This window comes from Cornus florida, unplaced genomic scaffold (genome assembly GCF_030987335.1).
Source record: "Cornus florida cultivar Cherokee Brave unplaced genomic scaffold, ASM3098733v1 CherokeeBrave_3.0.0_Hap2_Chr01, whole genome shotgun sequence".
NCBI lineage: Eukaryota > Viridiplantae > Streptophyta > Magnoliopsida > Cornales > Cornaceae > Cornus > Cornus florida.
Genome location: NW_026775571.1, coordinates 89,961,112 through 89,984,705, shown reverse-complemented (window position 1 = coordinate 89,984,705; position 23,594 = coordinate 89,961,112). Strand labels below are relative to the sequence as shown.

General features: G+C 36.4%; 2 protein-coding genes across 2 annotated transcripts; both read right to left on the bottom strand.

Moving 5' to 3' along the window:
* Nucleotides 1-440: 440 nt before the first annotated feature.
* On the bottom strand, nucleotides 441-3,231 carry LOC132277122 (probable 2' cyclic ADP-D-ribose synthase BdTIR). Its single transcript, XM_059778871.1, has 4 exons — nucleotides 3,222-3,231; nucleotides 2,850-2,900; nucleotides 684-1,158; nucleotides 441-528 (listed from the first exon to the last, which is right to left on the bottom strand). Exons 1-4 carry the CDS (start codon nucleotides 3,229-3,231, stop codon nucleotides 441-443), a joined length of 624 nt encoding a protein of 207 aa, XP_059634854.1.
* A 902-nt stretch (nucleotides 3,232-4,133) lies between these two features.
* Nucleotides 4,134-23,381, bottom strand: LOC132306105 (aspartic proteinase 36-like). The gene is made up of 12 exons (XM_059803343.1): nucleotides 22,890-23,381; nucleotides 22,641-22,761; nucleotides 20,711-21,138; nucleotides 20,448-20,604; nucleotides 8,654-8,736; nucleotides 8,453-8,549; nucleotides 8,220-8,292; nucleotides 7,788-7,994; nucleotides 6,129-6,253; nucleotides 5,785-5,886; nucleotides 5,607-5,704; nucleotides 4,134-4,623 (listed from the first exon to the last, which is right to left on the bottom strand). Exons 1-12 carry the CDS (start codon nucleotides 23,168-23,170, stop codon nucleotides 4,452-4,454), a joined length of 1,944 nt encoding a protein of 647 aa, XP_059659326.1. The 5' UTR covers nucleotides 23,171-23,381; the 3' UTR covers nucleotides 4,134-4,451.
* Between the last annotated feature and the right edge of the window lie 213 nt (nucleotides 23,382-23,594).

Below are 23,594 nucleotides of genomic sequence, written 5' to 3'. Positions count from 1 at the left end.
AATCAATAAAATTGATTATTTATTATACATTGTGTGCAGGATCATTACAATCTTATTGGCGCCGACTAGAAACCAGTTAAAGGGCATCGCAAGCATTAACCACTTAATGGGTATTAACTAAAGGTGAGTTTCATTACTCTACATAGTCGGTGTCCAAGCTACGTCGGGTCCTCGGCCCACCTTTGCAAAACCCAGCAGCGAGCTCCATTGAAACTCCGGTGACAACGAAACCATTTCAGCATCCATTGAAATCGACGAGTTCCTTCTGTCCAGCGAAACCCATTTCGGTTTCTTAAGCTTTAAGTCAATACCATTGATTTTTTAATTTCCTACTCAACTAATTAAACATTTGGTTAAAAGAATGAACAAATTAATAATGAAGATTTTTGCAGGAGATAAAAGAAAAAAATCAACAATTAGAGAGTATTTTTGTTTCTTGATCATGGCCGGTCTAATCTCTCTTCTTCAACCTCGATCAAGTTCTTCATGACCGCGTCCGTAGCACTCCTCAGGAGATCCGACCAATCCCTACAATCCCAATATAAAACAAAACAAACCCTACATCAGAAATGCTCAAGAATTCAAACATATATAAGTACACATATATATGTGTTTGTATGTGTAAATATATATATACAATTTTAATTATTTATACACTCCTGACATTAAATAAATAATTATACCCTTTGGAAGAGTCAAAAGTAAGTCCCACTGTGTACTTGGCCTCCTCAAGAGCCCATCTAAACCTATGCAGGTCCTTCTCTGGGCAGTTTTCACTGTTAACCCTAAGCTCAGATGGTTTTATATCACAAAAAATTGGTACAACCCTTTTGTTGGACTCCATGAGAAGAGACAACTCATGAAGACAAAAGGGGGACTCACAGTAACGAGGCGAAAACACGGCGACCCCAACCTTACAATCCCTAATGGCCATGTCTATCTTTTGGAACAACTTGTCACCTGGCTTCATGTTCTTGCTGTCCAGAAATGGACGAAGTTTTAACCTAGCAAAGTGATCGAAAAGCAGCCCGGAAACGTTCCTCTTGGTGTCGATGCCACGGTGGTTGATGAAGACGTCGCAAGGTTGAGATTTGAGAATTTGATGGCACACATACTTGGCTAATGATGATGAACGTTGCATGGCTTCTTGACGAAGTTCAATATATTATATATAGCTTCTTTTTGTGTGTGTATAAATTTGTACTTTTTTGTACTACTTTTTGTTTGTATTAAATGTAGGGCTTCTTTGTTTGATGGGTATTTATAGTTTTTTTTTAGTTAATTTGAGTTTCAAGGAAATGATTAAAAATTTCAAATTTTCAACCGATGATTTAGTTTGTGCTCCAAGAAAATACCTGGAATTTGATTTGGCAGGACGCAGGAAAGATCAAAAGTTTAGAATTTTATATGAGCGACTGTTTAATCGTTCAAACACGCAGATACTGAGAAATGGGATGTTAGAAGAAAAAAAAAACCTAAGAAAACAGAGGCCACGTGCTGTTAGAAAATGTTTTTAAGAGGCGGGCTATTTTTGCTGGCCGCAAGCTAAGATTTGGCCGCTATAGCCATTTTTTCATGTACAAAACCTATCGAAAGCAAAAACACAATCAAGATATTATCAAAAATAAATAAAAATGCATCACAGAAATTGAGGTTCGGCAAAGTTCCAACACCTAAATCCTAAATGCTCTAATATACGAGGTCACGAGAGAATTTACAACTTGGGTCCACCACGTGTAAGAAAAAATGAGTCTAAAAATTTATCTCGATGAGTCACATTTGGGTCACAAATCGACTCCAACAAACATAAAATTCAGGGACAATATTTTATGCAAAGTTAATTAAGAGAATAAAATCAAGGGTTGCACGTAGTTAAGTGGATATAAATTTGCTTATTATTGATTCTAACATTTTTTTCATATCAATTCACTAATATAAAGCTTTCAATATCCAAAACATTACGTTAGTGTTTTTATCGTACAAGATAATTTCACTTCATTAATTTGAGTCGAGACTAATATTTCTTAGACAAACTTTTGATATAATTGGTGTTACGTGAATTACACTTCGCATATAATGAGTGTTGCAAGTATTGCATTTTAATGTAAAATGTTGTATTTTGATATACTTTAATATATCCTTGTAACAAAAATTACAAATAAAAATAAATAAGGGTAGTATTATGAAATTCGCACTCGTAATTTGCAAAAGTGAATTTGTTACTTGAAAACGTTGAGGTATTTTCTGTCTGTCATAAGAAAATTAACAGGAATTGCGGGAAACAAATTTCAATGTCAACACGCATTGTGCCTCCTTTTTTTGCGACAAAGATGTGGATTCTTCTACTTTTCCGTGGTGATAGGTATCATATAACTTGTTTGGCAAGTAGAAAAATTGAAAGCTAGTAGTAGTCCACAATTCAAACACCATATCTTTTAAATAGCACAGAAATTACCATTTGGCAAGTGTCCAATTATTTAAACCATAATTTTCTATAGACTGCATTGAGTCAAGTGAGTAGTTCTGAGAATGTTTCTCACAGATATATTAGTGAGTCACATGAGATTTGATCAAATTTTTAAAAAGTCGATCCAGTCTCAACCGAATCCTTAAATATTCGGCCAAAATTCGTCAATAAAATTTTACTACGATCCAAATAATTGATTTCATTACGTTACACTTTAAGTATTGTCACATTTGATTTATAACTTTGGCGTATTAATTTGAGCTCAATCTAATTTTTTACGGACTTGGACGACCCCCTTTTACGATTAAGATTAAGTTTGGGTTGAAATTTTCTAACATTAAGTTTGGACGTAAAATATTTTTTTTGGAAAATATTTTCTTTATTTTTATTTTTTCAGTGTTTAGCAAAAGTGTAAGTCGAGATTGAGGTAAAGCTCATCACGTAGAGCGTGTAAACTAAATTGCTTAAAATCGATAGGTAAGTTTTTTTTGTTAGATTGTAATATATTTTTTTCTTCGTAAATATTTTACGACAACCAAACACCAAAAAATAAATATATATATATATATATTTTATGAAAAATATTATACATCCAACCAAACGGAGCCTAACTTCATTAGAGTTCTGCTTGGTTAAGACCATCTCCAACCGTTGTTTTTTTTTTTTTTTTTTTAAATCTGATATGTCATAATAGATTTACTAAAAAAAAAAAAATTTGAATTATTTATTTTTAGCTCCAACGGTTATTTTATACCTTTTTGCATTATGCAAAAATATATCACAAATAACAACTAGCCAGTGTCATGTCCGGACCCACATAATTTTTATAAACTTATTTAATATAGGGTTGATTCGTTAATGGATTAAGAAAGAGGGAGGAGAAATGAAATATGTTAATATGACTGTGTAAAAAAGTTGCGTAAAATACACAACAATATAATGTATATTTTACATAAAATAGTATTTTAATATACTATTGGAGATGCTCCAAGGTGCACAACCTAACTTGAACTTGAACTAGAACTATAACTCTACTTTTTAGATATATTATAATTTTAAATTCAATATTTATATTTAAAAATCATGCATTTTCTTTTCAACTTATTTACCAAAAAAAGAAAAAAACATTTTCTTTTTAACTCTTTTTTTTTTTATTCGTAATTTATTTTATGGGCTCTCTTAATAAAGAATCGCCTTTGTCTGAGGACTGTCAAGACAATAATTGCAAATTCACACCCATTGTGGTTTCTTTGGCTTATAAAAGGAACCCAAATTTTAATTTTGTAGATCATCACTCACTTTTGCAGAAATTGAACTTTTTTCAATCAAAAAATACACCACACAACGCGCAGGAACACCACTCATACAAAGAAATGTGACACCCAGAAACATGGGTGAGAGAAAAAAAAAATGTGGAAAAAAGAAAAGGTTTTCCCGTAATATTCAGTACATGGAGTTAAATTTGTTGTTTAAAGCTCTTCACATCTGATATGCACTAAAATAATTATAAAAGAAAAGAAACTTCTTATTACAAGTTGTAAAGTTGTGTGCTGAATGACAGAATGAGCAGCAAAAACTTGGCTCTAAGAAAATACATGCCCCAAAAGATGCATCAACTTTTCATACATTTCAATATGGTAGTATAAGTGATTTTCAGCTCAAAATGTGAGGTCAACAAACTATAAATTTGCCTTATTGATCAAAGGTTTAATTCAATGGGTTTTTTTTTTTTTTTTACAATATTCACATACAAATTTATGTATGTGATGAACTGAAGCTAGGAGCAGTTCTCTTTTACATTTCGCCCCAGTTTAAAAAAACATCAAATAAAGCCTGAATTGTTCCTTCTCATGTGTGGTCCCTTTTGATCAGTTTTGGAAGCTATAGCTGCAGAAATCAGTCATCAAAACTATAGATTAAAGAATGCTGTGCTATATACTGCTTGGCATAAATCACCGGAGCAACTTTTTCATGGGTTCAGACTTCATAGTGGCTGGAGTTCCTGCTCGGGGACAGCACCGTCCACAGGCTTGTATGAAATAACAGATTGCTGCCTTCGTTTCCAGATAAACCACGCCCCAGAAGCTGATAACCCCAGAATTAGTGTAACAACGATCGCTACAACCACAAACAAGTAGTGCTGCTGCCACCACATCCTGTATCATTCCAAAAGGACGAATATATAAGCAAAAACTCCAGATATGATACCATGTCTCTAAACAATTTACAAAACAAATGGTCATTGAAAAGGTAGCCAAAAAACGCAACTATTATTTACTAATGAAGAAACTGTGAAAAGAAAGAGAACTCACTATCACGATAAAAGGTGTAATCATCATGCTAACAAGATAGCAACATACAACGACCAAGAATGACTTACTGTTGAAGCTTTCTACTTGTAGAACAAATATATGTGTGTAAGTTCTTTTTGCACTTATGAATGATGTGCGTGGTATATGCCGTAACCTTTATTTATCTTCTTATTTAAATTTAGTACTGTAATTTTATGAACTCAATGTGTGTACTTTTATGCATCGCTTTCAAAATATGAAGACTCATCGAGGACAATTCTAATTGTATTCTTTTTTTCCATATATTAGTTGATTTTTTATTTTTATCAAGTAGCACGAGCACAAATGAAATGAATGTGTGCATGATTGCAAAGAAAGAAAGCCTATTGCAGGCATAACAAATTAATTAGATTACTTCCAATTAAAAACAAAAAATCAAGGAACAGACAAAAAGATGACGCTTCCCTATGTAATGGATTCTATAGAATGGAGCCAATTATTTCTTCTTTGGCTTCATTATTACTCCATATTATCCCTTAGAGGTTGAAATGCACAAGTGTGTGTATATATACATAACTAACAAGTGGAGTTTAGAATTTATACAGTTGAACATGCCAAATTCTTCTAGCATGTAAGATTTTCAAATTTGATGTTCAACTCAACCATCACCCCCATCCAACAAGCAGCTGGCTGCTGCAGGAGGGGGGAAAAGGCCAAGTTCGTCACATAAATCAAAAGATTTCAAGTTACAAATAGAGTCAATCTAGCAGCACTGTACTTTTGAAAATACCCCAAAACACCCCGACATCACCAAAGAAGAAGGCCAGGTGGGCAGAAAGAAGTCATACCGTTTTGGAGGGGGCTCAACATTCCATTCAACCAATTGATAACTTCCAAAGGTATCAGGAAGCTTTAAACGATGTTCCGCTAACCGCGCAATAATATTCTGCCAATAACATACTTTTCAAAAAAATGATTCTAATCTTTTGTACAGAACTCCTGGCAAAATTAAAACTCCAAACTTACTATTGCAGTGGCATTAGAGAAGTAGTCAGCAGATCCTGCTGGCAAAATGGCCCATCTTATCAGAGAATCATTTCCTTTAGATGTAAAATTCAATAAATGGACCTGAAACCATTCATTTCGAGTTACAGTCACCCTAGGTTAAGATGACATTTAAGGTGTGAGAAATACATAATAACAAATATAATAAAGTAAACATGCAATAAAATAAAAATAAAAAATAAAAATCTGGATTGCACTAATTTCAGACCGAATGATGCAACCAAAAAAAAAAAGGTATTACCCAGTCTCGCCATAGCAGGGTCCTACCACAAAAGCATCATGCTTTACAATCTAAAATAATCTACCTGTGAAGTATTAACATCTAACTCCTGGGCAATTAATTGAGGAAGTTCTGTGATGTGTGGCTTTAGATCGGAGTACTTGGCATTCAACAACATAAAAAACGTGATGAGTCCAACTTGAAATTCCCCTGCATATCGAAGGTAACATGGAAATACCATCAGAGATGGCTTGATTCAAGATGAAGAGAGCAATTTTAGCATATGTTACAGAAGATGCATCTCAGACATTAAAGATATATTGCATGATGTCCTATAAATCCAAGGGGGTTAGTGTGAGCCTATATGGGATGAAAATAGTAAACCAAGATACATATCAAAAAGTTCTGTAAATGGGGCAAAAATTATGAGAGATCACATACAAAATTCTGTATGGTCAGAACATATTGGATCTAGAAAGATATACTGATTTTAAAAGATCGAGGACTAAGTTTTCCCATATGGCTGGTATCATACACAATTCTACACGACCTCCTGAACTCAGACTCAACAATTGCACCTTAAGTCCCAACTTTGAGGTCAACCAAAAAAATTCTTTATTGCCATTCCACTCTCTCTAGGGCCACATCCTCACCTCAATTGTTCAGGGGAATCATGACACCATACCTGTATGGCTGTGCTAATGCTAAAATTAGCGCTCACAACAACACCGCTGCACAGGACCATCCATCATAAATGTGCTTTTATCAATGGTCTTCAAAAATGAGTTCTTGAGGGTGATGAAGATACTACACGAGAGGTGTTGGAGATCCTAGTGGATCAACCCAAGGTGGGACAACATAGTTTTATGAGTGAGGGGCAATAATGGAGAGAACTAAGGAATCCCCGGAAACCATGCGGTGACATGTGGATCTTTGGGGTGATGCCAAATTGCCATGTGGTGGGATGGGAAGTGCCATGCAAGCTGACGTACCAGAGACACTGGAAGAGATGGGAGTCAGAAACCCATATACAAAACCTTAATACGTACCCGGACAAGAGACACTATGAAAAGATATCATGAGGTAAACATGTTAGTCTTGGAGAAGTTGGCCTATGACAAGCAGTCATGACCAAGACAAAGTAAATTCTTGCTCAAACTTCAAGCTGAAGTTGATCATTTCCTGGGCTAATCATGGTTATGTTTTGCTCATCCCAAAGGTATGTTTGTGTGTGTGTGTGTGTGAGAGAGAGAGGGAGGGAGGGAGGGAGGGAGGGAGGGAGAGGAAGAACGATATAAATAGAAAAAAATAGATAAGAATTGAATGTGACAATGACAACACTAGGGGTATCAAGCGAAAAATGAGCTGAATTCCATAACAAATTCTTTAAAAAAAGATAAGTTAGAGAAAATAATATAGATAGTCAATTAAATTTTATCAGAATCTCAGCAAAAAAGGAAAGGAAGAACATTAGATTGCAAAAAGTATCTAATTCCAATGAATATCATAGAAATGAAATTGAAGAGGAGAAAATAATAGATAGGACAGCATCTCTCTTTCCTCCAAACCCATAGTAGAAATATTCAGATGAGTTACCAAACAACGAACACAATAACAGTACAACTACTTACGAATAAGTGTCCAATCCAACTTTAGTATGACAAATATTAATTACTTCAAATAATGCAAATAAAATGGCTAGGGATAGGATAAACTTAAGGTACAAGCTGAAATATTATTGTACCTGGAGGAACATACTGCGGAGGTCCAATAGGAGCCAGTGTAGGTGGCATATCTGCATTCGAGTCAGTTCCATTAGAAGATATGGGAGCCGGTGGAGGAGCACCAAGAATGTGAAGTCTTTCCCATAACTCAGAACAATTAGTTTTCCAGAAACCAATCTTTTCATGCTCACGGTCATACGTCACAAGGGTATTGCGGACAATTATTCCTGTGACAGAGTACATTTACATTAAAATATTCATAGAAGTACCTTCTTTTTTGTAGGTAGTACATACACACACTAACAATTGCCCCTATAGGGACTTAACCCTTAGCCTAAATGAAATTCAGTTTTTCAACATATACTGGGTAAAAAAAACAGAAGCTTTTCACATGAAGTGGGGTGCATAATGGTGAAACTTTGTTAGAATACGTTTGATAACACAATAAATACCTCCTAAAAGAGTGGTTGGATCCTTTCCATTCTGGAAAACCCCCAGGCAATATGCACCATGCACCTTTGAATGCTTTAGATGGATAAGAAATGATTGAAGCAGGGAATAAATCATCAGTTAGTGCATATCAAATAACCAGTTCCAAGGACATCCAAAGCTACACCAAAGTATGTTGGTTTCAAGAAAACAAGATTCAAAAAAAATAAAAATAAATAAGAAGTAATGTGCTTACCTGGAACAAGTAGTTTTCAGGAGATAATGACAGCTTCTGTCCATTGCCAAAAACCATGTCAACTATTGGAAAGGTTTTTGAAAGTTGTGAGACATCACTGAAGCAAACATCAAGACTAAATATTACTTGCAACACAACGATATATAGTGAAACAATATTATTATTGATAGTAATAACCTTCTACGGTGCTATAGAAGCTACCTTTCAGCACCAGAGAAGCAAATATCATTGTAATTTGGATCAGGACCAGGAATCGGCTTGAGGGAGTGGAGTTCTTTAAAGATCTACATGTAAAACAAAACAAAACAAAACAAAAAATTACAACAGAGATAACGAAGATAAATGATAATCGAACCAGAAGAGGCTGACAGTCCGATTGAATTGTGACAGAATAATGTGAACTACACCATACATGATACAATAATGATGTTAACCCACAACTGCTTATGCAACTTATTTGAGTTCTTTAGCATTACAAGGATGTTTTGAATTAGGGCCTACTCACCATCCAACAACATATATCATGTCCATTCTAATGGAAAGAAGTGGAAAATGAAAAATGCCCACAAATTTTAAGCAGAAATTCTGTAGGAAAGATTGCAGAAAGATACAGAAAATAGTGAATGGTTTGACGCATGCACATGCAAAGTACATGAATGCACACAAGCACGTCATAAGCACACATATACATACATACATACATATATACAGAAGGGGAGAGAGAGACTGTTAACAATCACATAAAAGGGGCAAATATGGTTCATCTTTTTGTTTGTAAACAATTCAAGTAATTCTATAAGTAAAATAAAACTATATTTCACGTGAAGAACTTCTAATTCTTTTAACAAAAGAGAATGGATAAATAAATTAGAAAAATGTAAGTTCAAAAAGAATTAGAAGTATTAAAAAAATAAGGAAATCACAAATAAAAAAATTGCAAATTTCATAAGCATGCATGTTTAAACCCACCCCTACCCTTCCCCACCACTGCAGTACGCATCCACAAATTTGCACACACGAGAGAGAGAGAGAGAGAGAATTTTGTTTTCCATTTCTTGGGTTTATGAGCTCCACATAGTTATTTACCTAAAATCGAGGAGCTTGAGGTCAGCACCAATAAAAGATTTGACATCATTTCAGTGGAAGCAAGGCTTAATTCTATTAGAATGTTATATATATATATATATATATATATGTTGGGCCATTATGTAATTACATTATGTTAGTAGGGCCCTTGTGTTATTAAGGTGACTTGTATCCTTTATATAAGTCTATGTAGGCTTATTAGGTTGCATAGTGTGAAATATAGTGTACAAGTTCTCTCTCTCTCTCTCTCTCTATCTCTCATGATAAAGAACATGGTATCAGAGCGCTACGAATTCCTGGGTTTGAGGGTCTGTAATTGTGTGGGTTAAGATCGGAATCACGATCGGAATCGCGAACGGAATCGCGATTGTGGTGTTGGTGTTCCTGCTTTCTTCGCCGGCAGCTATTCGTTCACTGTCATCAGATCTGCATCGTCATTCGTCGTCGTCAGATTTGCATCGTTAGTCATCGTCGTTGCCGGCAGCTTCTTTTTTGGTTGTCAGCGAGCTCGTCATCAGATCTGCCGGCTTGATATACAGAGGTGAGGTTCATTGAATTGTTTTTTTTGGCCGGAAGTTGCAGAGGTAGCTGCCTCTTGATTCGGCCGTTGCTTATGACTGGGTCACCATTGTCTCCGCTGCTTTGTTCACCGGCGTTTGTGAAGGTGTGAAGAAGAAGACCCTTGTTTGGCTACACGGTTCTGCTATTCCAATCCTGGTTTACTAAACCTGGAAAAGCTATTCCAACCCTGGTTTACTAAACCTGGGATAGCCCAGATCCGAACCGTTTGACCAGATCCGGCTCGTTTACTAGGTTTGGCCAGAATACCAATTTTGCTTCTTTTTCTTCTCTGTTTTGCTGAGTTCAACATGGCATCCAGTTCAGATTTGTTTTCTCCCACATCCGGTCTTCATTCTCTCATGACTTCCGTTAAACTCAATAAGAAGAATTACATACTGTGGGCTAAATCTGTTAAAAATTTTCTCAAAGGTAAAGGCCTTGGTACTCATCTGACTAAAGAGAAACTCAAGGAAACTGATGCTTCTTTTGATGCATGGGAAAAGGAAGATGCTCAGATCATCTCTGTGATGATAAACAGTATTGAACCCCAAATCAGTTCAACTTTACTTTATTTGGATACTGCCAAGGAGATATGGGACAGATTGCAGCAACTGTATTCTGGGACAGGTAATATAACTCGTGTTTATGAGCTCTGTAAGCAGTATTTCAATCTTGAACAAGGTAACCATAGTATAGAAGAGTATTATTCTAAAGTTATGGGAGTTTGTGAGGAGCTGAATATGTATCAGCCCATTACTGTTGATGTTCGAAGTATGCAACAAAAACGTAAGGACTTTAATGTTGTCCGTTTTCTTACTGGTTTGTCATCCGCTTATGAGTCTTTTCGTTCACAGATTATGGGCAGTCCCACACTTCCATCTCTGTCTTGCAGATGTGTTTTCTAGACTTCAGCGCGCTACACTTGTCAGTGATACCTCAACTTTGAATAGTAGGCAGAGTGGTGAGCATTCAACATTGATCGTTTCCGAGGGTGAAAATACTGCTTTCCGTGGAGGTCGTGGGGGACGCTTCACACGTGGCGGTCGTGATTCACGGGGAGGACATGGCCGTGGCAGGGAATCACGAAAATGTACTCATTGTGGCCTTTCTAATCATACTGTGAATTTTTGTTGGGACCTTCATGGCAAACCATCTAGTTATGCAAATCAAGTTTCCTCCTCTCCGAATGATGTTGTTTCTGGATCTCACAATGTAGCTGAATCAGATACGGTCCGTGTTCCACATGATGAGTATACTCAGTTTTTGTCTTATAAGCAAGCATCTAATTCATCTTCCATGGCTACCTTTGCCCAGTCAGGTACTGCACACACGTCTATTGTCTTCCACTCACAGTCCTTGGATCATAGACACTGGAGCATCCAATCATATGACTGGATGTTCTTCTCTTCTATCTGATTTTAATTCTGTACCTCTTTCTCAAAGAGTTACCCTTGCTAATGGTTCCTCCGCTAAGGTTTCAGGTTTGGGGACAACTCAACTTAGTGATTCCTTGTCTCTCTCGTCTGTTTTATATGTTCCTCAGTTTCCCTTTAATTTAATGTACATCAGTAAGCTTACTAAATCTCTTCAGTGCTCTGCTACATTTTATCCTACTTTTTGTGTGTTTCAGGATCTCAAGACGAAGAAGAAGATTGGTATGGGGTATGAAGCCGGTGGCTTATATTACTTTGATTTGGCACCTTATCCTGTGGCTCTTCAGTCTTCTCTGTCTCCATTCCAGTGGCACTGTCGTCTTTGTCACCCGTCACTTCAAGTTTTGCAGCATCAAGTTCCTAGTCTTAGTAATTTGAAATTATTGTCATGTGAAGTTTGTTAACTTAGTAAGCACCATCGCGCGACCTTCATGGCAAACCATCTAGTTATGCAAATCAAGTTTCCTCCTCTCCGAATGATGTTGTTTCTGGATCTCACAATGTAGCTGAATCAGATACGGTCCGTGTTCCACATGATGAGTATACTCAGTTTTTGTCTTATAAGCAAGCATCTAATTCATCTTCCATGGCTACCTTTGCCCAGTCAGGTACTGCACACACGTCTATTGTCTTCCACTCGCAGTCCTTGGATCATAGACACTGGAGCATCCAATCATATGACTGGATGTTCTTCTCTTCTATCTGATTTTAATTCTGTACCTCTTTCTCAAAGAGTTACCCTTGCTAATGGTTCCTCCGCTAAGGTTTCAGGTTTGGGGACAACTCAACTTAGTGATTCCTTGTCTCTCTCGTCTGTTTTATATGTTCCTCAGTTTCCCTTTAATTTAATGTACATCAGTAAGCTTACTAAATCTCTTCAGTGCTCTGTTACATTTTATCCTACTTTTTGTGTGTTTCAGGATCTCAAGACGAAGAAGAAGATTGGTATGGGGTATGAAGCCGGTGGCTTATATTACTTTGATTTGGCACCTTATCCTGTGGCTCTTCAGTCTTCTCTGTCTCCATTCCAGTGGCACTGTCGTCTTTGTCACCCGTCACTTCAAGTTTTGCAGCATCAAGTTCCTAGTCTTAGTAATTTGAAATTATTGTCATTTGGTTCATTCATATGTATGAGGTCCAATAAAGCATTCTTCAATCAATAAATTTCATTATTTTGTGACATTTGTGGATGATTATTCTCGCCTAACTTGGTTGTTTTTGATGAAAGATCGTTCTGAGTTATTTTTAATTTTTCAAAAATTTCGAAAAGAAATCAAAATTCAGTTTGGCTGCCCAATTCGTATTGTACGTTCTGATAATGCTAAGGAATATTCTTCAACCCCCTTTGATACATATCTTAGTGATAAAGGAATTATTCATCAAAATTCATGTGTTTATACTCCTCAACAAAATGGAGTTGCAGAACGTAAGAATCGACACCTCTTAGAAGTAACCCGTGCTCTTTTGTTTCATATGCGCATGCCCAAACGGTTTTGGGGTGATGCTGTTCTTACTGCCTGTCATCTTATTAACTGTATGCCGTCATCTGTATTAGATGGCAAATCTCCACATTCTATTTTATTTCCTGATTCTCCTTTGTTTTCTCTTACTCCTAGAGTTTTTGGATGTGTATGTTATGTCCACAATCTTGGTCCTGGTTTTGATAAACTTGACCCACGTGCCACAAAGTGTGTATTTCTTGGATACTCTCGTTCTCATAAAGGTTATCGCTGCTATAGTCCTGTTTCTCAACAGTACTTTATTAGCGCGGATGTGACCTTTTGTGAGTCCGTCCAATATTTTTCAGATAGTGATTCAATTCTTGATATTACTCCTGAGTCGCCTTTTCCTGCGGTTCCACTTCCCTCACTTTCTCTTCAACCTAGATCTTCTTTGTGTACCCCGTTACAGGCATAGTTGTCAAAGGCGCCGGAGGCGCGCGCCTAAGGCGCAAGGCGCCTCCAGGCGCCATCACATCGCCTCTATTGACTTAAGGCGCTTGGGTTAATGAAGGCGTGCGCCTTTACTTCAAAGGCGCTAGGCGAAAGGCTCTCTAAAGGCGCGCCTGATTGGTTTTGTATTATTTTGTTTGTTTATTCTTTGTTTATTTGTTATATTGTTATTGTTTTTATTATATTATTATTTTATTAGTTAAAACATGATAGTTACAAGTTACAACATAAGAAAAAACAAAAAAGAGAACAAAAAAGTAAACAAAGAAGACAGAGGCAGTCAGTGACGAGGACGACTTGGTCTCGGAAGCCGGATCTGCGTTGGATTTGCCGGATCTGTGTCGGCGACTCTGCCGGTAAGTTTTCCAACTTCTCTTCTTCTTCTCTTTTTCTTCTCTCCTCCTCCTTCTCTTCTTCTTCTCTCCTCCTAGGCTCCTTCTCTTCTCGGATCTCGGAAGCCGGATCAGTTTTTTTTTTTCCTCTATTCTTCTTCTTTTCTTCTTCTTCTTCTTTTCTTCTTCTTTTCTTCTCTCGGCCAAGTCAAGTTTGGCAGATTTTTTTTTTTCTTTTCTTCTTCTTTTTATTTTTTATTTATTTTTTTTTCTCGAGTCTGGAGACTCTGGAGCATAGTTGTTGCATTGTTGCTATTTTTTATCTTGATCTTGTGCTATTTTATTTTAATCTTAAAATAACAGTTGCTATTTTTTTTTTTTGTGAACTTTTATTTTATTTATTTATTTATTTTATTTTATTTGTTGAGTTTATCAGTGAACTTTTCCCTTGAAACTTGCAGCATCTTAAAGTCTTTTTTTTTTTTTTTGGGTTTCATAACATGATCAATAGATTTTCTATTATTCAATAGAGGATGAATACTGAAAATTTTAAAGAGCTAAATTTTATACGATGGTGCAAATGGTGAAATTTGCATTAGTGAAGTTACTGTAATTTAAAATGTGAAGTTACTGTGATTTAAAATCTTACAAAATTTAAAGTGATACATGATTTTCGTGATATTTAAAATACATTATAAAATGCACTGAAGCATGGATTTAAAATACATTATCAAATACACTTTTTTTATTATTCACTGTTGAATTTAAGTACTTGATTTAGTTGGCTTTGACATCTTTATGTTGAATATTGAACTTAAGTAATTCATTTAGTTGACTTTTGCATCTTTATATATATACTATTGCATCTTTAATTCTTTATTAGGTGGGTATTGTTTTTTTTTTTTCAACGTGCGCCTTGCTTCAGTCGAGCGCGCGCCTCGCCTTGCGCCTTGCGCCTCAGGCTCCAGGAGGCATTTGCGCTTTTGTGCGCCTTGAGCCTTTAACAACTATGGTTACAGGTGTACACTCGAAGACCAAAGCCATCTGCTATCGTGCCTCCTCCATCGTCTTCGGAGTCTTTAGATCCAACACCGTCCACTGTATCTGATTCTTTGCCTATTGCACTTCGTAAAGGTACTCGCTCGTGTGTCACTAATCATCCCATTGCTCATTATGTCTCTTATAATTCCTTATCGCCATTCGTCTCATGTTTTTCCTCTCAATTATCTATTACATTTGTTCATAAGATTGTGCAGGATGCTTTGTCTGATTCGGGCTGGAGGAAAGCAATGCAAGATGAATTGGATGCTTTGCATCAGAATGGCACGTGGAATCTTGTTCCCTTACCTCCAGGTGTCAAACCGGTTGGTTGTCGCTGGGTATACACTGTGAAGTATCTTCCAGATGGGTCCGTTGAGCGTTTAAAAGCCTGTCTTGTTGCCAAAGGTTATACCCAAACTTATGGTATTGACTATGATGAGACGTTTGCCCCTGTTGCTAAGATTTCTTCTATTCGTGTTTTGATTTCTCTTGCTGCTAATAGACATTGGCCTCTGTTTCAGTTAGATGTTAAAAATGTTTTTTTGCATGGTGACTTAGCAGAAGAGGTTTATATGGAGCAACCACCTGGGTTTGTTGCTCAGGGGGAGTATCTTCACACTGTTTGTCGCCTTAAAAAGGCCCAATATGGATTGAAACAATCTCCGCAGGCTTGGTTTGGCAAATTCTCTGAGGCGGCATTAAAATTTGGTCTTAACAGATGTCAGACTGACCATTCGGTATTGCACCAGCGCACTAAAACTGGCTTCATCTTTCTTGTGGTATATGTAGATGATATTGTGATCACAGGTTATGATTCTGAAGGCATTGCTAAGTTGAAGTTGTTTCTGCAATATTGATTCCACACTAAAGACTTGGGTAAACTTAGGTATTTCTTGGGTATTGAAGTTGCTAGATCCAAGAAGGGTATAAGTTTATCCCAACGAAAATATGCGTTGGATTTATTAGAAGAAACAGGTATGTTGGGTGGTCGCCCGGTTGATGCTCCTATGGATTCGAATACAAAACTTGTGTCTGATGAGGGTGATCTATTTAATGATCCGGGCAGATTTCGTCACCTTGTTGGGAAATTAATTTATCTCACTATCACTCGACCTGATATTTTGTATGCAGTTAATGTTGTAAGTCAATTCATGGGAGCTCCTAGAATGCCACATTGGATTGTTGTTCTTCGGATTATCCGATATCTCAAGCAAGCTCCAGGTGTTGGGTTACTATATAAATCAAATGGTCATTTCAGGGTGGAAGGTTTTACAGATACCAACTCGGCTGGTTATCCTTCAGATAAGAGATCTACTACAGGCTACTGCACATTTGTAGGAGGAAATCTTGTTACATGGCGAAGTAAAAAGCAAACAGTGGTCGCTCGATCTAGTACTGAAGCTGAGTATAGGGCAATGGCCCATACTACTAGTGAGTTGACCTGGATACAACATTTTCTAAAAGAACTTGGGTTGACAGTTGAAGCTCCTACTCCATTGTTCTGTGATAATCAAGCAACAGTTCACATTGCCTCAAATCCTGTATTTCATGAAAGGACCAAACATATTGAAGTTGATTGTCACTTCATTCGAGAAAAGATATTACGTGGGAGCATTTCTACTCCATTCGTGAAGTCTAAAGATCAATTAGCTGATATGTTTACCAAAGCATTGGGTCATAACCGGTTAAGAACTATCTGTTCCAAGCTGGGATTATTTGATATATATTCTCCAGCTTAAGGGGAGTGTTAGAATGTTATATATATATATATATATGTTGGGCCCTTGTGGTATTAAGGTGACTTGTATCCTTTATATAAGTCTATGTAGGCTTATTAGGTTGTATAGTGTGAAATATAGTGTACAAGTTCTCTCTCTCTTTCTCTCTGTCTCTCATGATAAAGAACAAATTCGATGGCCACAACCAGAATGAAACATTTCTTTCTTTCCAAAGAACATAGACTATAGCAGCAAACACAAGTTTCACAGCTATGATTCCAAGATTTTACTTTGTCTGATCTAGTCTCTTGTAGCTTGAAATATGCTTAAATTGATCTTGTTTGGTTCTGGTTGTAAGAAAAAAGATTCTTTGGAAAGTCCACCACCCAACACACACAATCTAATCAGTGATCCAACAGGAATGAGGACTGCCACATTCGATTTTTAAGATTTAATGGTACTACCTGATTCCAGAACTTACAATCTTGGCTTGATAGTTAGTGGTTTACTTCTTATCTTTCTGATGGGGAGTTTATGGGCTGCGGCTGCAGTCTTACAGTCCTGTGCATAGCAGTGAGAGTCTACACTATGTTAGGTTGGGTTAATATTTAAATGGACTGTACGTATTTTGATGGATGGTACAGTACTGCAAGTATGGCATGACCAGCATTTAATGAAGGATGTCATTTTTCCAGCTTGGAACGAGAACGCTGCAGGTGATCCTTTGCAGAACTTATGCAGCAAGCTGCAAGCAGTGAAATGTGCAGTGAAGAAATTGAACATTACTCAGTTTGGCTCTATTCATCACCAGGTGATTGATGCTAGGATTATTTATTAAACATTACTCAGTTTGGCTCTATTCATCACCAGGTGATTGATGCTAGGATTACATATTTCAATATGTTGAAGGATATAAATATTAAAGTTGCACCCTCTCTAATAGGTTAAACTTTTAGAGTAAATGGTGGTTAACATGGCATCAGAGCCAAATGTCTCGAGTTCAAACCTCACCGTCACCCTAATTAAAAATTGAAAAACACATGTTGGACCAAAAAAAAGGCCACACGTGAGAGGGCATGTTGAAGGATATAAATATTATCCCTCTCTAATAGTTTAAGCTTTTAGAGTAGATGGTTGTTAGCACAATAGATGGTACAGTACTGCAATAGGTTACTACATTAAGCTTTTCTGCTTGATTTGTTTGAAGGAGTGGTGCAGATCGATATGCTGACTACACTTGTAAAGGGCCTGGGATGCCCTTCATAAATTTTAGTTTTTTTGAGGCCTTAAGGCTTGTGAATGAATTAGCCTTGATAATAAATAAATAAATAAATAGAAATGAAAAAATCTACGAATCAAAATGGGATACGATATCTAGTATGATGCCTTCATTCTAGTATCTATGAAGAGAATAGGGCCCCACGTGAAGCAGCATCATTTTTAACACTGTATGAGAAGAGTGGCACATCTCTATTCACTAAAATAGAGGAAGGAAGTGTTAGAAAATGTGTATTTTTACTAATTTAAAATTAAGCACAAGAACTGAACAAGTTTCACACTACTAGTTTAGTATGTATTGAGTGTTAAACATATTTGCAAGGTCCTACCTATCTCTTCTATTGGCCAAATCCTGTCTCATCAGTGGTTAAGGCAAGAAAGAACTTTTTTATCTCCTCTGTCCAAGCCATCAAAATCTTTGGCACAATAATTGAATTCATTCACATTAATGATGCGAGTGCAGTCCAGATACTATATGCAAGGCGAATATATAACTCTGTAAACCATTTGAGTTTTTGCTAATTACATGATCAAATGGAGTTTTTAAGGAACGACTAGCAAAAAGATGGACGGATCTCTTTAAATTCTACAGAAGTCACGGCAATACTTACTCTCTGATCTTCTTTGTTAGAGTCAACGAAATTCAAGTCTTCCAATTTCCGCTGCTAGAGAAAATTAGTCTATTTATGGTGGCATTTGGAAATAGAACAATCATCTTGCAAGACAAGAATTCAAATTTTGCATTCAGTTCGGTATCTAAGTTGGCTTCTCAAAGAAAGGATGGATCAGAACCAATTAAACCTGGGTTCTGATAAGAAAATGCTTCCAAAAATGCAACGAAATCTTGAAAGTTTGATATTACCTAAAATAAAAAGAAAAGACACTGACAAAATGTTAACATATCCAACTAATCTATTATTTTTAAAACATCACGATTATCTATTTGTACCAGGTGTGATTTCTTAATGCAACTATCTTTAAAGATTACTGTTCTAAATCTCTATCAGAACATGATTGTTAAATCCCAATCCAGATCGCAGAATCTTACAACCCTACGACCCCAAATTGCCAAATTGATCCCAATCACATGAAAATCACTGAGAAGTAGAATCGTAGTAGGATCTGTAGAATCGGAAGTTGGATTGTTGAATCGCATTATTGCATATGATAACATAATCCTATCGATCCTACTACATTATGTTGTTTGGTTGATTTATTTGGGCCCACAACCCATTTTGGGCAAATAAATTTAATCGTTTTAAATGCAAAGCCCAACTCTTTAGCCTAATTACAGTAAAAACTAAAAATATAAAATAAAAATCAGAGGCCCAATGTCAACTGCAGAGACGATCCTACTCTGAATTTCAAAGGCATAGCTCAAAACTTCAAAAATAATAATAATAATAATAATAAGATAAAATAGAAAATCTATTTTGCTTTATTCTTCTTAATTTCTCTATTCTTCTTTCTTTTTCAGATCAAGAAAAAGAAAGAATTCTATTTTTCAGCCTACTCTTTGTCCGTTCTGAAACGAAAACAAAGAAAGGATTCATTTTTTTTCCATTGTTCTTTCTATCTGTGTTGTTCTTTTTTTGAACCAAAAAGTAAACTTTTTAACTAAATTGCTTAGACAATTAGGCAACTAAATTGTACTTTTCTGTCTCTATTTCTCCATTCCCTTTTTTCTTTTTGTTTAGGCTTTACTTTAATTTCTTCTATGAGTTTCTACTTGATTGCTATGATGATGCTTTGTATAAAGGAAATCAAGAAATTCATTTTAAGTGTTTGTCATGTGTCCTAGTATTTTTTAATATTAATTGATTTTGTTAGAATGTCTCATGTTGGTAGTTTAGCCTTATTCTCTACTTATATCGGAAATATTTTATTAAGAAAGTTAGTTTGAGTTATTTGAGTTATTTTTCTAAGTTTTTTTTTATAGGTAAAGATATCATAGAAAGCGCTCAAAAGGGGAACGCATCCCGAAAGAACAGCACAAGGCCAGAAACAGGCCTCTAAGCCCTCAAAGAGGCCAAAAATACCACAATATCCTCTAAAGATCTATAATCTCTACCAGAAACCCAACAAAAAAGAGTTGCAACAATAGAGAACTTAAGGAAAGAAATAGGCCTCTCTATGCCATCAAAATATCTCCTATTCCTCTAAAGATCTATAATCTCTCCAGAGTTATTTTTCTAATAGTTTTATAAAATCAGTTAGTTTGAGTTATTTTTCTAATAGTTTTATAAAATCTGACAATCCTCGATCCGATCATACGATCCTGATACTATGTACCCCTCCGAATCCCAATCCTAACAACCTTGGTCAGAATGCATTAAATAATATATTCATAATGGTAAAATTACAAGTTCCTCTATTATTTTCAAGTTGAACAGTTTAGTTCACTACATTTTTATCAGATCACTTAGCAGAGAAAATATAAATATATATTGTCAAAGCCCAAATATGTTGCACAGCTTTGTTTATAAGTGACATAGAATATGAACTCAGAAATGTTTGTTAACAACCAAAAGACGAAGAAAAAATAACCAAGGTCTAATAGAAGAATGAAAAACTTAAAGAAAAGTGATTCTTACAGCATCCTTAAATGCTACAAATGCTGCTTCTGGTAGATAAGCATATGTAGTACCACTATCAAGAACAGATCCATGTTTTCCATCAAAAACCCTTGGATTTAAAGACAATGGCTTCCCAGCAACGTGTATCGCCTTCAGCTCAATATTGTAATATGGACTGTTGCCATCCCGAGACTAGAGTAAATGTGTGAGATCTATAAATGTATTTGTTAGGAGAACACATAATGTTCTATATCTATGAGATGAGTATTTCAAAAACATACCTGCGTAGAGGGTCTGAATGGGTAAAAACCATATCTGCAGGGGGTGAAAGTTCCCCAAGAACCATTGCCCCACCACCAACATGCATCCCACCGTAACACAAGGAAAACGAATCACTAATTACACCTTTTTCAACAAGCTGATCAACAACACTGAGATCACCACGACCCAAACCCATTATGCCATCAGCATGTTGACTATAAATGTCACCAGTTTCCACATTTTCACAACCAAAAACAGCACGCTGTGGCCTAAGTTCACTTTGATTGCCAAAAGATATAACATCCTCACCGAGGACTCCACTGCTTGAACTCATTTCAGCATACTGTCTCTCATAAACACATTGCACCCTTTCACTGTCACAGTTGCAATCTATATTGCACTTTACAGGTTCATAGCTACTTGAAATTTCTGGCTGGAACTTGGGATCCTGTTGAACCAACATTAATCCAACAAATGGGAAAAAACAAAGAGGCAATATATATGTGTGTGTGTGTGTGAACAAATTTAAATTGTGGATCGCGGGGTATGAAAATCTGGTAAGATCAGCAATTCTGGTCAATCAGTAACCAAACTACTTGCATATAAAATATATTATAGAGAAAATTTGTGTGTGTGTGTGTGTGTGTGTATATATATATATATTTTGTCATAAAGTACAAGTGTATAAGGAAGTTGATATCAAATGTATAGAAACAAGTATGAAATACTATACAATTCATTGTACAATTAAACTTAAAATAGGAAATAATTATATAACACAAGCAACGAAGCCTCCATCATGCTTAGTAACTTATCCCTATCCTATCCTTAACTAAAACAAAGAGGTTTGTGTTAAGTAGCAAACAATCAGAGAAATACCTTAGTCAAACCCTCAATGAACATGAATCCTAAATCATGAAAGGACATTTATTACCCACGACCAAGTGTAATGGAAAAACAGAATTCATTGAAGCCGCATAATTGGGATGGGATATGACTTAATTGAGTTGCGTTTGAGATAAAACAAGGGTGCCATGTTAAGACAGTATAGAAATGAAATCTTAATTCATATCCTCCTCCTCCTCCCCCTCCCTGTCCTCCTCTGCTCATATGAGAGGTTGATGATTCAAGTCCCAGTTGGAGCAATTGCAGGGGTGAGTAAGTGGGGTGCATGTGTGTTTATCTTACCTACCAAATAATACAAAATCAGAATTCAACATTCTCTAATTAATAAAAAATAGCAGTTGCCCCTTTTGTACTTAACTTTTTTTTTCTGCTAACACTCTGAAAAAGTAAAAGGCCACGCCCATGCAAGGTGCGGGGCGAGTCCTTCCAAAATCAAAACAGAACAGGAATTTGGCATTAATTTTTACCAAGTGACTGCTCTCATAATCCAACACGTACGCTAACACTTATTATCTCAAACTTTCACCACTGCACCAAGCAATGACTTATTATATCAATTTGAAAGATATACATTTAAGTTATTAGTAATAAAATGATTTCCTTTTAAAAAAAGTATAGTACCAGAGGCGCTGCTCTTATTACACACAAAATTCATTAGAAAAAAAAAAAAAAGATGGGTCAATACCCAATGCTTCTCTGGTGGGTCAGACTCGAAACCAACATCCTGTGGGACTATTTTGTTACACTCAAGGCTCCATCTTTGGGCTTTTATTATTGCACAAAGCAATGAACCCTAGACACGAAATTAAAATTAACAAACATTGTAGAACCACATACACCATTTGATACTTTTATCATGGATACATACCATACCAACACCTCAATTTGTTGCATACGGTTATTCAATCGAAACAGAGAGTACAGAAATGTCTATATAATCTATATTCATTCAATTCAATTAAAACAATTCACTACATGAGCAAGTGAATCAATTAGTAATAAATCAACCAACCAAATATATCAACACCCAAATCAGATAATCACCTGATGACGGCCACATTGTTCACAGGTAGAGCACGGAACATACGTGACGGTACTCCCTGTATCAACTATAAGAGCGAATTTCTGAGGAGGAGTCCCGATCCAAATCCTGGTGGTGTAGTAACTGCAACACCAATTCAAATCCCACAAATTTGAATAAGTCAATTGAATTCAAATCATTGCATATGCATATATGTATATAGCAATACATAGATATAAGAAAGAGATCGGAGACACTTTTATGTTTATTACCCGTTGCGGAGGAGATCGTCGTAGAGTGGCATCCGAGCGTTGGGGTGGTGAGGTTCGGATCCCTGGAGGTGGCGACGGTCGGCGGCGGCGGCGGAGCTGCGGGAGGAGTTGGGATGGGATGGGAAGAGAGGGAGGAACATGGTGTGGCGATTGGTGGCGGCATGGGGTTGTCGGAGGAGGAGGACAGTGTTGGGATCGCCGGAGAGAACGAGGTGGGATGTGTTGAGAGCGATGAGAAACAGGAGGACGACAGTGGTGGCGACAAGCGGTGGCTGCGCCATTGGGTCGTGCCGGCTAAAGGAAGACGGCAGGCCTTTCTCTCTGCAAATTTTAGAGAGAGAGAGCTAGAGAGAGAGTGTGTCACCTAGGGGAGAAAAGTCAGCGGGGCCTAGGGAATAGACATTCCAAGCTTCCTCAATTCTGACACCAAATTTGACGCATCTGAGACAAATCTACAAGAAGTGAAAGGTTGAAGAAGAGCAGTTTAAGGCCCAACATAAATTTATGCACCTAATTATGTATATTTTTATGTGTGTGTGTGAGTGAAAAATAAATAAATAAATAAAATCAATTTTTGACAATTATGTGAAACAAATATAACTTTTCCAACGACCAATAAAATGTAAGGGGATGCAAATTTTTGGGTCTTCGTTACTTACTTTTTTTTCTTTTTATTTTTAGAATTTTTCAATACATTTATTTGGT

Bases quoted from the DNA above. Each gene is read 5' to 3' on its own strand.
- LOC132277122 (XM_059778871.1), bottom strand. The intron at 1,159-2,849 runs TAAAGAAAATAT...TATAATATATTG, and splicing joins AAACACTGAAAAAATAAAAA to AACTTCGTCAAGAAGCCATG. The intron at 529-683 runs GTATAATTATTT...TTGGGATTGTAG, and splicing joins ACTTTTGACTCTTCCAAAGG to GGATTGGTCGGATCTCCTGA.
- LOC132306105 (XM_059803343.1), bottom strand. From the start codon at position 23,170: ATGGCGCAGCCACCGCTTGTCGCCACCACTGTCGTCCTCCTGTTTCTC. The intron at 20,605-20,710 runs GTATGTTTTTGA...GGATGGCAACAG, and splicing joins CATTCAGACCCTCTACGCAG to TCCATATTACAATATTGAGC. The intron at 5,705-5,784 runs GTAAGTTTGGAG...TGTTATTGGCAG, and splicing joins TCTCTAATGCCACTGCAATA to AATATTATTGCGCGGTTAGC.